Source organism: Ambystoma mexicanum, chromosome 12, assembly GCF_040938575.1.
Source record: "Ambystoma mexicanum isolate Mex_15411 chromosome 12, UKY_AmexF1_1, whole genome shotgun sequence".
NCBI lineage: Eukaryota > Metazoa > Chordata > Amphibia > Caudata > Ambystomatidae > Ambystoma > Ambystoma mexicanum.
Window position 1 is genome coordinate 286544224 of NC_090936.1, and position 13534 is coordinate 286557757.

The following is a 13534-nucleotide window of genomic DNA, read 5'->3' on the forward strand; positions in this document are numbered from 1 at the left end:
CACTTCCACAACCACATCTTGCATATCAAACGTATTGCACAGCACTGCACTCTCCCTCCACTCCATTAGACCATGACATCACACAGTCACAGCCCCCCAGTCCAGCTGCTAGACTCCACAGACTCAGAATCCGCACATTACCTAGACACTGGCCATGTTCACCTTCACTGCTCCCTCTAAGAAATACACCTACACTTTATACTAGCTGTAGCAAGGGCCATGACACTCACTCCTTGCCTCAGGTTCCTAAAGTGTTAGCAGACATCTTTAACAACACACTTAACAATGCTATAAACTTAATAGCCCCTCTCGAAAGCCAAAAAGAAAAAAATCCTTCCACCACAATCCGTGGTTCTCGGATGAACTCCAAGCAGTCTGCTCACAAAAGCGTCAGGCACAAACAAACTGGCAAGCGGACCCAAATGACTTAAACAAGAACCTCTTCAAACAGATAGCTCTCCAATACAAAAAAGCTATTATCACAGCAAAAGCCAACTCTTTTAACGACAGGATTTCCAAGGACAATTTGCAAGACAAAGAGGTATTCACAATCTTTAACGATATGGTCACACCTCCGGCTAGCACAGACGAGATAATCAAAGACAAAGTATGGTGCGCAAGCATGCAGTCTGCAATGCTCATCAAAATAGATCTCCTCCAAAAAAAAATCAAAAACCACTGCAAAGCCCTCCCCGACCAAAAGAACAACCCTTTCACACAAGCTAAGAAGAGGGATCCTCATCACGCCCAATTCGTCTTTAGAGACACTACTGAATCTGAGGTCCTTGATCTCATTAAACACCTCAAACCATCACTCTGCAAAGGAGACATATGCCCCCCTAAAATCGTCAAGGAATGTGCTAAGGACTTAGCCGTACTGGTGACTGCATTCATTGATGCTTCTTTCAGAACAGGCTCTGTCCCTGATAGTCTCAAAGAAGTGTGGTTACGACCCCTTAAAAAAAAGCTACATTAGACCCAGCACAGCCCAACACCTACAGGCCTATAACGACAGTCCCGTTCCTTCAAAAAATCTTGGACAAGGAAGCTCACAACCAAATCCAACTATACATAGAATCCAACTCCATACTGGGTAAAAGACAATCCGGTTTACGTGTAGGGCATGGAACAGGATACGCCTTACTAGACCTAAAAAATCAAATCTCACAGATCATTGACAAAAGTAAACCTGCCCTGCTCCTCCTTCTCAATCTCTCGGCAGCATTTGATCTGGTTGATCATATAAACCTTACCTCCCGTCTCACCCAGGCAGCCCACTTTTCCACACAAGCAGCATCATGGATTAATTCCTTCTTGGAAAGCAGCGCCATGAAGGTGTTCTCTAACATAGCAAATGCTGACCCCACTACCCAAGGCTCATGTACAGCCACCACCATCTACAACCTCTTCACTAAACCCCTTTTCGACCTACTTGACTCTATGGGTATAGCATATACCAATTATGCTGACGATACGCAATCTGGCTCCTACCACCAAGACGCCACTGCCCTAAACGATATATATTCTACTATCCAAGCATGGATGGCTGTCAATGGCCTGTGTCTCAAAGGGGATAAGATTGAAATCCTTATCCTCGGGCAGAAAGCCACAATAGCTAAACTAAGTCCCCAATACGACAACTTTAACATAGATAATTCCACCATCACAGGTTTCTTCCTCATTCAAGACACTAGGTGTCCACATCGATGCAAACCTATCTATGAGCAAACAAATTAACGCCATAGCCTCTGAGTCAGCATACAGCACCAAACTTATCAATGCCATCAAACCCTACCTATCTGCACCCAACTGCCTTGCAATCGCCAGAGCAAACATAGGCACCAAACTCGATTATTGCAATGCTCTCCTGGCTGGCACATCTTCCAAAAACATACACAGACTACAAACTATACAAAACAATGCTCTACGAGCTGCTCTGAGCATTCCCAGAAGAGACCACATAACTCAAGCAAGACAAGCAGTTTGGTGGCTCAAGGTCAAAGACCGCATTACACTCAAAATCCTCACCATTACGCATAGATGCATCAACAGCACAGCTCCCACATACCTATCAGAAGCTATATCCAGAACCACCTCTACGCGCCCTACCAGAACTCAGTACACCAACCAGTTACATATACCATGCATAAAGAGAGCAAAAGCCGGAGGGCTAGGCTTCTCACACATTGCAACCAAACTATGAAACTCACTCCCGGCCATCCTCATAGCAGAACCATCCATCCACGGTTTCCATAAAAATCTCAAGGCAACTTTCTTGAGCTAACTCTGTAAGCACACCCACGTCCTCTTAAATGTATGTTGTAATATTAATGTAATATAAACACTATGTAACTATGTACATATTTCTTATCTCCAACTTTGCACATGTCAAATGTACAAATATGTTATACAAATATGCTCACGCTTTGTAACTAATGTCACGTGATAACTATGCAACTAAGTATATTTCTGTAACAAGTGCCACGATGCCTCTGGGCTGCTGCGCGCTATACAAATACAAATAAAATAAATAAAAGTTGCTACCGCCTAATACTCTGTGGTACTCACCACAACACCCGGAGTTGCTACCTTCTTACACTTTGTGGCCCTCTCCCACACATTAGGAGTCACTACCGCCTAACATTTTGTGGAACTCACCCACACATCACGGAGTCGCTACCTCCTTACACATTGTGGAACACACACACACACTAGGAGTTGCTACCTCCTTACACATTGTGGTACTCACCAATACCCTTGGAGACGCTATCTCCCTAACTCTTTGTGAACCACACACACACAGTCGGAGTCGCTACCTCCCTACTCTTTGGAGCACACACCCACATTCACTTGGAGATGCTATCTCCCTAGCTCTTTGTGGCCCTCACACCCACACACTAGGAGGCGCTACCTCCCTATACCTTTGTTACACACATAACACACACTGAATCAAAGCACTTCACACTATGGACACTTTACATCATTTTAACATTAAACATGTAAACAGCTATGTTCCTAAGAGTCTGTGTTGCTGTTTGCAATGTATACTACAAAGCCTCAAAGAATTAACTCTTACCACTATCACTCCTTGCTATTCACAAGCACACCTATACATGCTGCGTAATATTCAGGAAGTCTATCATGAGTCCTTTTATCCTTAAAATCCTCAAATGTGTTAAATCTATTACAATTTAACTTCTCAAGCACCTCCTACAAACACCAATCCACAAACAGCCCTTTTCATGCATTTCCCATACACACAAATCCTTATACTGCTACCATATACATTTAGAACTGGAACCAAATCAGACACAGCAAAGGATATACGTGGCTGCACCATTTCCCAATGTTTACATATGGAAGCCTCCCTTCACTTTGTCCAACACGAGCTGTCACTCTTGGCATATTCTTGGCAGACTCCCTTGAGGCTGGGTACTTCCTCATATGTATATGAGCGTCGGACAACATGCATTTTTTTTTACATCCGCTTTGCTTCTTCTGACCTCTTCGGAGTATCGCTTGCCCTCGACAGCCTTCTCCCTGATATACTTTTCCTGGTGGCCACCAGCCTGTTTGTTTAAACTTGGCACGCCATGCTTCCTTCAAACATTGGCACGCCATACTTCCTTCATCGCTGTGTGCGTCACTTCGTTAGCCACAATGCATACATAGGTCCTGTACTCTAACCATTATTTCAATGATTCATATCAGCATAGAGAGCGTTGACTTCCCGAAGACACGAAAAACACCATCACTTTAAGAACCAAGGTGCGTAAAATCATTTTATTCTTTAACTGAATATTTTACTACGCCACAACATTCCATTTCTCTGCCAACTCCTGTATCCTCACTGCTACGTCATCAGTTTCACCCTAGACCTCGGCCGACACAGAGCTCCCGCAGAGCAACGGACAAATCTGAGCTCACTGAGTCAGTCTGCTCTAGACACACACGGCAGGCACTGTCGTCTTCTAGAACTGCCTACAACATGCCTCCACCTTTAACAAGGGCCGAGATTGAGTCTTCCAGACCACTACAAATTTGCTTATGTGTATATGTATGGTCGCTTCTAAGAGGATCACCTCTTCGCCCCAAGCACAATTGTGCCTTCCAACTTTCAACTCAAATTTGGAGTTTCACAGTTATTGCGGCTTCTCAATTACTGGTTCTTCATAACTTTCGCACTTGCTACTTAAAACCATAGCCTTGTTACTGGGGCTTCACAGCTTTCCCCCAGATTCTGCTTCTCCAGACCCATCCTTTTTAACATTAGAGGACCTGCGCTTTACACCTTTGGGCTTTTATGTATGTATGGTGCTTAATTTAACTTCTTCTTCTTTTCTCCCCAAACCCCTTGCGCTTTTGGGCCCTTGGGTGATGGGACTTACTTCTGGATGCCTGGGGCGGTGGTCTCTCTCTCTCTCTTCTTCTGCTGCTCCCCCACCACAGCTTTCCTTTGCTTCTGTTTCAGGTTCTTGAAATCCTCGTCGCCAATGTTACATAGCTGCTTCACAGACTTCTTAGGTTACTTGTAAGTTCTTTATTATAAGTTACATGAGCACTTAAGCATAGAAAGACCACCAGGTCCCATCACCCAGGCTCAACTGACTTGGTTGGAACACTGGAGCTGAGCTCATAGGAAAACATTCCAGGGCTCTCACAGTGTTCCATGCCAGCTCATTCCAATGCACCAAGTAACATCACACCACTTACTTTTTCGCCTGGGAACTGTACAACCTTTTTAAGCGACTATTTTAAATTTGTATGAATAAGTATTTTTTCGATTGCCTCCTTATCGAGTTTAGGCATCGCCACACAGCCCCTCTGGCTTTCGGATATCTTCTTTGTCTACCCTAGGACATTGGACAATTAATTCAAGAGAAGAGTTAGCACTCCCTGTTCAATCAGAAATGCTAAATGTCATAACATTACTGAAGAAAAAACAGTTCCCAAGACAGTAATCAATGACTCAGGGACCGTATTACAGGCCTTTTTTAATTAGGAATGCACCATTTGCCGCACAAAAATCATAGAAAATCCATGGGCAGAACCAGAATGTACACCTGAAAATCAATGTTCCGTTTATGACCAATTTTACTCTTCTAACATTTGCACTAAATTTCTTTAAAATGGTAACAGGGCCTGTCTTTGCATCAAGCAATGCAGGCGGCTGCCTGATGTGTCAGTTTCTATGGGGCGCTAGTCTGACTCAAAAACCACCACTATCATGTATGATTCTGCATCATATAATTATTGCAATAAAGTACAACTTATAAAAATAGAAAGTGCCATGAAATCATTCAGGCTCAGTCTGAGCACTGCAGCATGCCGGCTGTCAGCAGCGGTGCAGGCAAAGCCATGCTAGCACTTCCCGTGGTCTGCAAGCTCCGGATGCTTGGCGCAGCCTACATTTAATTCCATCTTAAAAGCAACATTTTTTGCTTATCAGTTCCATGTCCCGGCCTGCCCCCAACTCATGTGCCTTCTCCTCAGTACATGCGCTGTACAGTCTACTTGGGGGTGATTGATTTGGCCCGGCTGCTCAGCTTCCGACTTTGGACAGACAAGGACTAAGACATTAGAATCTCTATAGCAGCAGGCAGCCTCAGAATCGAGCTTGGGAGGTACAACAAGCAAGGGTAGCAGGACATTCCAGCCACCGGCCAAGCCCACCACCATGTGCAAGTGAACTGGCTGCTTGCGGCCTGCCAGTGGGAGATCGATCACTGGGTGACCTGACCTGCTGCTGATTGCCTGCACACACTGACCATAGCAGTGAACAACCAAACAGCTGATCAAAGGTACGTGGACAGGGCTCTCTGCCCCTTGTTTGTATGAGCTCCAATAAGTTTGGCAGCTGATACCACCTATTTTTAACTGCCTCAAGTTTATTCAGTTTAAATGCACCACGCAAGGTTTGTCTACTGTGAATCCTTTGCATTCATCAGGTGTTTATTTAGCCAGCACCGTATAGAATGAGGTTAAATGAAGCCCCCAAGCAAAGTATGGCAGAATCTCTCAACAGAGCTGTTTGCTAAAGGATTTACATACACACTGATAACCTAGTTCATTGGGATGGCAAGCTGCAGAGCAAAGCACAGCTGGTAGATCACACAGCACGGAGGAAACCATGCCCTGTGTGCTCCAGAATCTTGGAACTGGCTCTGCAATTTTTAAATCCTCAGGAGGGCAAAGAGGTGTGGGAAAAGGACATCATATACACAAGTACAGGGTTTAGGTTTCCGTTTGAAGAAACAGGTTTCTTGGCAGGTGAATTCACACATCTCACCAATCTCCTTTTACCTGCCACTGCCAGTCCCATTACCTGTATCGCACAGCCCTCCTCTCTCATCTGCTTCATTTTACAATTGTTTCCTCTTGGCTCTCTCTATGTCTCTCTTTGTCTATCTCTCTCTCTTTCTCTCTCTCTCTCTCTCTCTCTCTCTCTATCTTACTTTCCCTGCATCCTACCCTCCTACACACAGTCTCCTTCCTACTCCTTTATCGGTCTCCCACTGCCTCCCTGCAACTGAAAGCTTTCCACTCACGCTTTCTCTGTCCCTTTTACACTTGACGTGTCTTCCCCCACACTCCGGATGCTGGGCGCAGCCTACATTTAATTTCATCTTCACTCACGCACCCTCTCTCTGCCCCTCCTTCCCTCTGTCTCTAAACCATCTCTCAAATTCGCCCCTCCTCACATTGGGGGTTCGGTCCCTTGGCTTGACACTCCTTTGCAATCTTGTTCGCTCTCGTCTGCCCAGCCTGGCATCTCGGGTTTCTCTCTGTCTCACCTCATCTGTCTGATGCAGAGTTCTACTTCTACCGTTAACTCCCCTCACTGCCTGCAGACTCATTGTGTGGCTCAGTGCAGTGGTCTTCAACGTTTCTTGTGGTTCCCTCCTGGGTTGTTTCTCTTACCGCCTCTCTTGACGTTTTCTTTTTTACAATTCACCACCCTTTATGAGTTGCTCAGGTTTCTTCCCCTCTACCATTACCACGTTTTTGCTTTTTATAAAAAAAATATATATTTTCCTTTCCCATCTACTCTTTGTTTCCCGAGTTGTTTCTTCTCTATCTCATGATATATGACAGGTCGTGCCTCACTCTTTCTCAGTCCGTCTTTTTCTCTACTCTATCCATTGTGTCTCTTCCCTCTTTTCAAGCTGTGAGGTTCTAATCCCAATAAGACAGCTTGTTGGGTTAATGTCTCTACTGCAAGAGACATAGAGAGGCTGCAGAGGGCTAGTTTCAAGAACAGTAAAATAGCTCCAAGAAATTGTGTGACACACTGGTGTATGCTGCCAATTTTTTCTTGTAGCCTGCAGATCACGGGTTTGATATCCTGCAGGGCCAGCACTAACATTCCCCCTTTTAATGACCACAACATTAATAACTTTGAATTTGGTAATAATGGCAATGCTTACTGGATAACTGTGGCACTCCAAGTGTGAGATTGTAATGCGCATGCAAGCTAGTAATAGTACTTAAGGCACAGCCGAACCATTGCTCCTATCTTTTCTAATTAAGAGGCAATGCTGCTTCAGAGTCAGAGAGCTGTCAATTACTCATTACCCGAGTGTCCCGTTCTGCTGCACTTCTACTGCTAGAGTGGCACCACTGATGCTTTGGGTAACTGATTAATATGAATTTACAGTTATATTGCAGTCTATCGAGTACTACCAGCAAGATGGACAGTTGGGCACATCTTCCAAAGTGAACAGAAACAGGACATTTTGGACCAGTCTCTGAGTCTTCTATGGCCATTTGCTGCGCTTGTGAGAGCCATCAGGATGGGCCATCTGGTAGCAGAATGTTTCATGGCTAAAGGACGGATGGCCCTGTATGTGTTCAGGAGTGTCCTGGCAATGGGATCAGTTATCCTGCAGACTCGTTTTTTTTACAGAGTCTTTGTAACCAGAAATAGGGACACCACATTAATTAATGGCTTCAGCAGTTAACATAAACAGTGTAGAAGTGTCCCTTGTGAAACTCAGCTCTGGTTAATGCATGCCTTTGTAGTCACTGTTGACAATCAGATGGTTTTATCGCAAAAGCTCTTTTGAGGTGTGTTTAAGTCATGACCTGCAGTGGAGTTTACAGATATCAAGTTTTCCAATATCAAGTGTGAAATAATCACCCATTCCTGGATTGCAGCCCAACATTTAAAATGTATACCGGAAGTGAAAATGACGCACTAAATACTGCCCCAATTAACAGAAAATTATTTTAGAGATTGGCTTCCAGACATTTTTGAGTGAGAAGAGTATGAATTAAATATTGATGCTAGGTAAGAAAAGCGGGCAGTAGTGTGTCTGTGTTCCCTGCTTTGGTAAGCATTAGATGCTCATGCTGAGAGCATTCGCTTAACATGTAGATTACCGCTGTACAGCAGAAGTGGAAACATTTGCCTTTGCCACTTAGGTGGGTTCATCCCATTGGACCAGGTACACATGTATGTAGATTTGCAGAGATTTTTGTGCAACTCTTTTGTGTATGTTAAGACGTTTAAGAGGACAGTTCCTACTTGTAATCCTTAAGAAGCAATGAAACGAGTACCATATAGCGGGTAACAGTAACATCTGTTTTTTCCAATGCAGTAAAGCTAGTGGCACTCACGCGGATAGCGTGTTCTGCTGAAAGTAGGTACAGAAGAGAGGATCTGGGTGCAGTCTATGAAAGTGCCGTGGTTTACTGATTCCCTGTGAGCGGGGCTGGACACAACATAGTCACTGGGGTAGTAACATGCAATTTGAGTTGTCATTTTAGGCAGTTGGGGGGCTCCAATGATGCTTCCCGCCTGGGGTACAATCTGGTCTAAGACCGGCTCTCCCTGGTAATGTTTATTTAATTCTACTATATTCTTTAACATCTTGACAGTCCTAGCTGTCTAAAAATGTACTACTGACCGCCTACATTTTGTCAACATTTCCTGGTAAGAACCACTTAATGTCAAATTAATTTAAAGGCTGTCAGATTTTCTTTACTAGAATTGCACATGATCTAGATAACTGTTAACTACTGCAAATTAAAATGTTCTATTGGCAGTCCTAAGTTTATTGCATTTCTAAGTTGTTGCAATCCTTTTTCTGCCAACTGAGCGCTGTTATGTTCCGTCGAAGAAGGGCTGTTGCTCACCATTTCATTTGATATGCACATTTTGCTCATTGCACACAAAAGGTTGGGGACCCCTGGTCTAGGGCAAAACAAAAAGTGTACTCTATTGTACCACATTGTAAGATGCATTGTACAATGATAAAAAGCACCACAAGTGGTAAAAAGTTACTAAATGTAGTAACAAAGTGACAAGATTAAGGGAAAAATGTTTCCCAGTAGTGACAGTCTTAAGGACCTGTCAGTTTCCCCATAACAGATGAGCAAAAGGCAATGTAGCGTAGCTTAAGGCTTCACTGCACTGTAAAAAGAACAGGTCAGATACAAAAATAAAAGCGAAGCGTTTGGAGGTCCATAGAAATGGAAGGAAAGGTAAAGTAAAGATGAATCTCTCCAAACATGGTGTAAAGGAAATTGATTCCTATGGCATCTGCTTTGCATTAGTACCTGATATTGAGCATGTGGATTCCATAGGAATTCATTTATAAACCCTGCCTGCTACGTGTAGTTTGGAACAGCATTTACTTTTTTTGCATAACGGATTGTACAAGTAAATAGTAAAGGCGATTACACCTTGTTTTACTCTTTATATTTGCACTCTGTCTTGTAGAATTTGAAAATTACATGCATGGGACTGCCACACATAAAGTGGTTTCTCCCAAATGCAAAGGAGTTTCAATATTTGATTACTGATTGGTAAATGATTATCCACACAATGAAAGTATAGAAATACAAGAAATTGGTAATAGTGGCTCATTGTGACTGGTGAGAAACCATCAATTCACAAAAACATACTTGTAGTAGCTGCACAATATTGTGACAATTAATTACAGAGATTTTTGTCGAACAAAGCCAGGAAAGTTAAAGCTACATACGATAGTGTATTTTGTCCTTCTCTTTTCCTAATGACAAAAATGCAGCCACAGCCACTCACCAGTAAAGCACCACGCAGATTGATGCCAGTTTCTATGGTAACGTAGTAGGATGCTTGTAAAAATGTCCTTTGAAGTATGAGGGCCAGGAAGAGGAGGACTGCTAAAACATATGCATTCTCCAGGAACTGTTTTGAGGAGAGGAAATGGACTCCAATTGTAGAATTTTCGAGCAGTGAATAGCCTGCCTAGAGGGAAAAGAACACAAGATATGACGTTATTGGAATACATCCCGGTCCCTTCAACAAAACTTCAACCCTACATTGAGGCGATATGCCCCGAGGTGGCTAGGTCGACCCTGTAGGTAACGGCCCGCCACCCGGTCCATTAACAAAAGTGGCAGTGCTGTTGCCAAAAGGGTCGGCCCGCCACCGAGGGGCATATTACTATTAGCACCCGTGTAGCTCCCTACACAGGTGCTAACAGTGTCTTTTTTGTGTTTAAATGAAAATAAACGTGCCTTCCTTACACCTTTCAACACCGGCAGTGCTGCTGTTTGACTGTGTCATCAACATGAAAGACGCACTTCGCAGATGGCAGTATGGAGCAGGGTTGAGCCGCACAACAAAGGTACGTTTATTTATTTTTTTTGTTTAAAAAAAAGCACCCGAGTTGGTAGCTAAACGGGTGCTAAAATGAAGGGGGACAGGTGAAGGGAAGCGCCTGACACCAATGAAAATGCTCTGAACAAGGGCTTTCCTTAGTGAATGCAGCCTTTGGACCGAAAATTCTCATTGGTTGACAGCACCTCTCACGGTGCTAATGTACAAAAAGATGTGTAATAATTATTCTTGCATTATTTGCAATGTAAGCCAATCACATCACACAATGATTGGCTGTCCGACTCGCTTTTGTTTGGCACATGCTCGGTTCTTTAATGCCATAAGTGTTCATACACATATAGGGCAAGCTGCCAAATGAGTGTTCATGGGCTGAGACGGACCGTAGAGCATGACACAAGGGGATCCATGTTCATAGAGGTATCAGGTGAAAACCGGGAGAGTAAACACCATGTAGATTGACCCATTGGAATTCACTTCTTCAGATTAAGGCGGGGGCCGGGCCAGCAGTCTTCTGACAGTCCTCTCATACCAGGGATGGACAGGGAGCCAAAAGAGGCCCTGGAAATGGTGTTCAAAGTGGCCCCATATTCCACATTTTCAGCAAGCCCAACCCTTTTCCTATGAGAAAATTGGAAAACTAAAATGATCACGAAATAAAAGGGGCCCAGGGTGCCGAGGCCTACATGCAAATCTCCAGAGTGCCCTATAATCCAATCCACCCCTGACTCATACCCATTGTTTTTTGCACACACCTACCCTCCTCTCTCTTGCCTCTCAACCTTCCCGACTGCCCCCCCTTGTTTCCCTCTGAAATTCATTAGCGTTAAGAAATGGCATTTGCCATGAACATGTTGCATGAAAAAGCCATCCGTTAACATTACGGGCAGCATTTTATTCAAAGTGTTACTGGCCGCCAATATTAGCACTTACATGCTGTTAGGTCGCCTGCAGGACATTTTCCACCTTCACAAAACAGAGCAGAAAATGAACGTGTAAAGAGTAAAAACAGTCAAAATCACCTTTACTCTTTCTGATTAATCAGCGCTCAGTGAAAGATGTAAAAGTTCTCCTCCAAATAATAATTTGCAGTCCCAGGTCCCGCTTTGTCTGCAAAGCATTTGTGAAATCTCCTGGAGTGGAATCGCAAGGCGTAAACGATTTTACACTTTGCTTTTCTTTTATTATTTTTTATGATTTAATTCTTTTTTATTAACCAGTGTTACACAGAGGTTTTGCAATGGCTTTTCAACACAAGCACAGACAGAAAACACAACACACGAGGTAACCGTTAGCATTAGAGTTCATCCTGATGATTAGAAGTTTCCAACAAACACACAACCTTCTTCCACATTAAAGTAAATAATACAATACAAGGCTCATGATTTTGCCCCCCCCCAAAAAGTTCCCAGAGAGCCTCATCGGGGTAGAGATGATTTATAGCAGCGCCAAGCATGGCCGCAGCCCGTTGAGCCTTCCATGATTCGCACACAATCAGCAAACGCTGCACAGACTCTGAAGAGCCGGAGCCACATAGCCTCCACAAACGCAGAGGCCTAGAGATATTTGCCCCCGCTCCTGTTACCTGCAGAGTTTTCAGAGTTTGTTTTTAATTTAAAGTAATTCCATATCAGGGAGGTGCCTACAAATTGCTCTATGTACTTTGGGATACAATCCCGAGCGAGAAAATACTAAAAAAATAACCTACTGTTCGGCTTGGTTGCCAAGTGCGTGATATACTGTTCATAGAAGTGGGAATGAACCACCTCTTGCATGGCGGTTTTATACCGAACATAAGTCTATCGGTTTTATGCCTTTCCATACCTGTCTGCTCTTCACACCCCATCCCCAAATCAGGGTAATGGTCGCACCCCATTTCTTCACCTCGTAAATGTTTTCATTGCGGGTGGATCGAACACACGGCTGGACTACAAGAATAGAGCATTCAATGGATTAGTGATTTTCACTAGAAGTGTTACATTTCTGAAGGAAAAGGGGGCAATACCTAGCATGTGTTCATTCTGTGACAGAGTTTGCGTGCGCGGAGGGTATTGCCGCAGCATGAATTTCAGTTTTGTGGCTCCTCCATTACACAACTTATTGTGTCAGGAGGCAACTGTGGAAAAGGCTATTGCAGTGACAGATCTCACGAGATTTCATGAAGAGCCTCCCACGTTTGGCAATTTGAAAACTGTCTGGGAAGTGTTCTCCAGTATGCAGAATGTGTCAGCAAACTCAACAGTGGGTCTGGCCAGCAAAGGAACACTTATGGCAATGACCAACCATGCAATTGTGCGGGCCTATGTTTAACCTCACGGAAAATATTATGGAAGTTTGCTGCTTGAACACTGCAAGAAACTTTATGGAGGTACCTGTGAAGCATGAGCAGAAAAAGGTGTATGGAATACGGAATGGTATTAGCACTGGAGCAAACTTACTCTTGGTGTAAAAATGCATTGAAATTATATGTTTTTTGCATTAGGGGGCAATTTTTGCCCTAGTGCTAAAACCGTGCAAAAGTGAACTTGCAAAGTATCTGTAATCTAGCCCCAGCTGTAAAAGCGTTACATCTGGTTTAATACCTCTTTTTACGAACCAGGGGGAATTTTGGTGCTTTTTGACAGAGTGGTGCATGCAACAGGATAACTGTTTTTGCCTCCCATTCTTCCTCCTCCTGCCAAAACCAAATGGTTTCAAAATGCTGTTAGCAAAGCATTGGATTCCTATGGGATCCACTGTAAATCCATTCCATGCATGTAAGTAGGCGTTAGCAATGCGCTGCACTGTACATTGCAAAGAATGCATGTTAACCTTCATTCGCCGTATGTAACACGCATTTATTGCATTCTTTTTAGTAGAAATCAGGGAAATGGAAACAGGATTACTGCACACCTTGGCGGTCATCCCCGTGCAATCACCACTATTTGT

General features: G+C 43.7%; 1 protein-coding gene across 4 annotated transcripts in view; it reads right to left on the bottom strand.

Moving 5' to 3' along the window:
- The window catches only part of ABCC9 (ATP binding cassette subfamily C member 9), a 1387936-nt gene that overhangs the window by 1011547 nt on the left and 362855 nt on the right, over window positions 1–13534 (bottom strand). For all 4 annotated transcript variants that reach the window (XM_069628445.1, XM_069628446.1, XM_069628447.1 and 1 more), the window contains exon 8: window positions 10049–10234. In XM_069628445.1, coding sequence (XP_069484546.1) covers window positions 10049–10234 — 186 coding nt within the window. The remainder of the gene's footprint in view (window positions 1–10048; window positions 10235–13534) is intronic.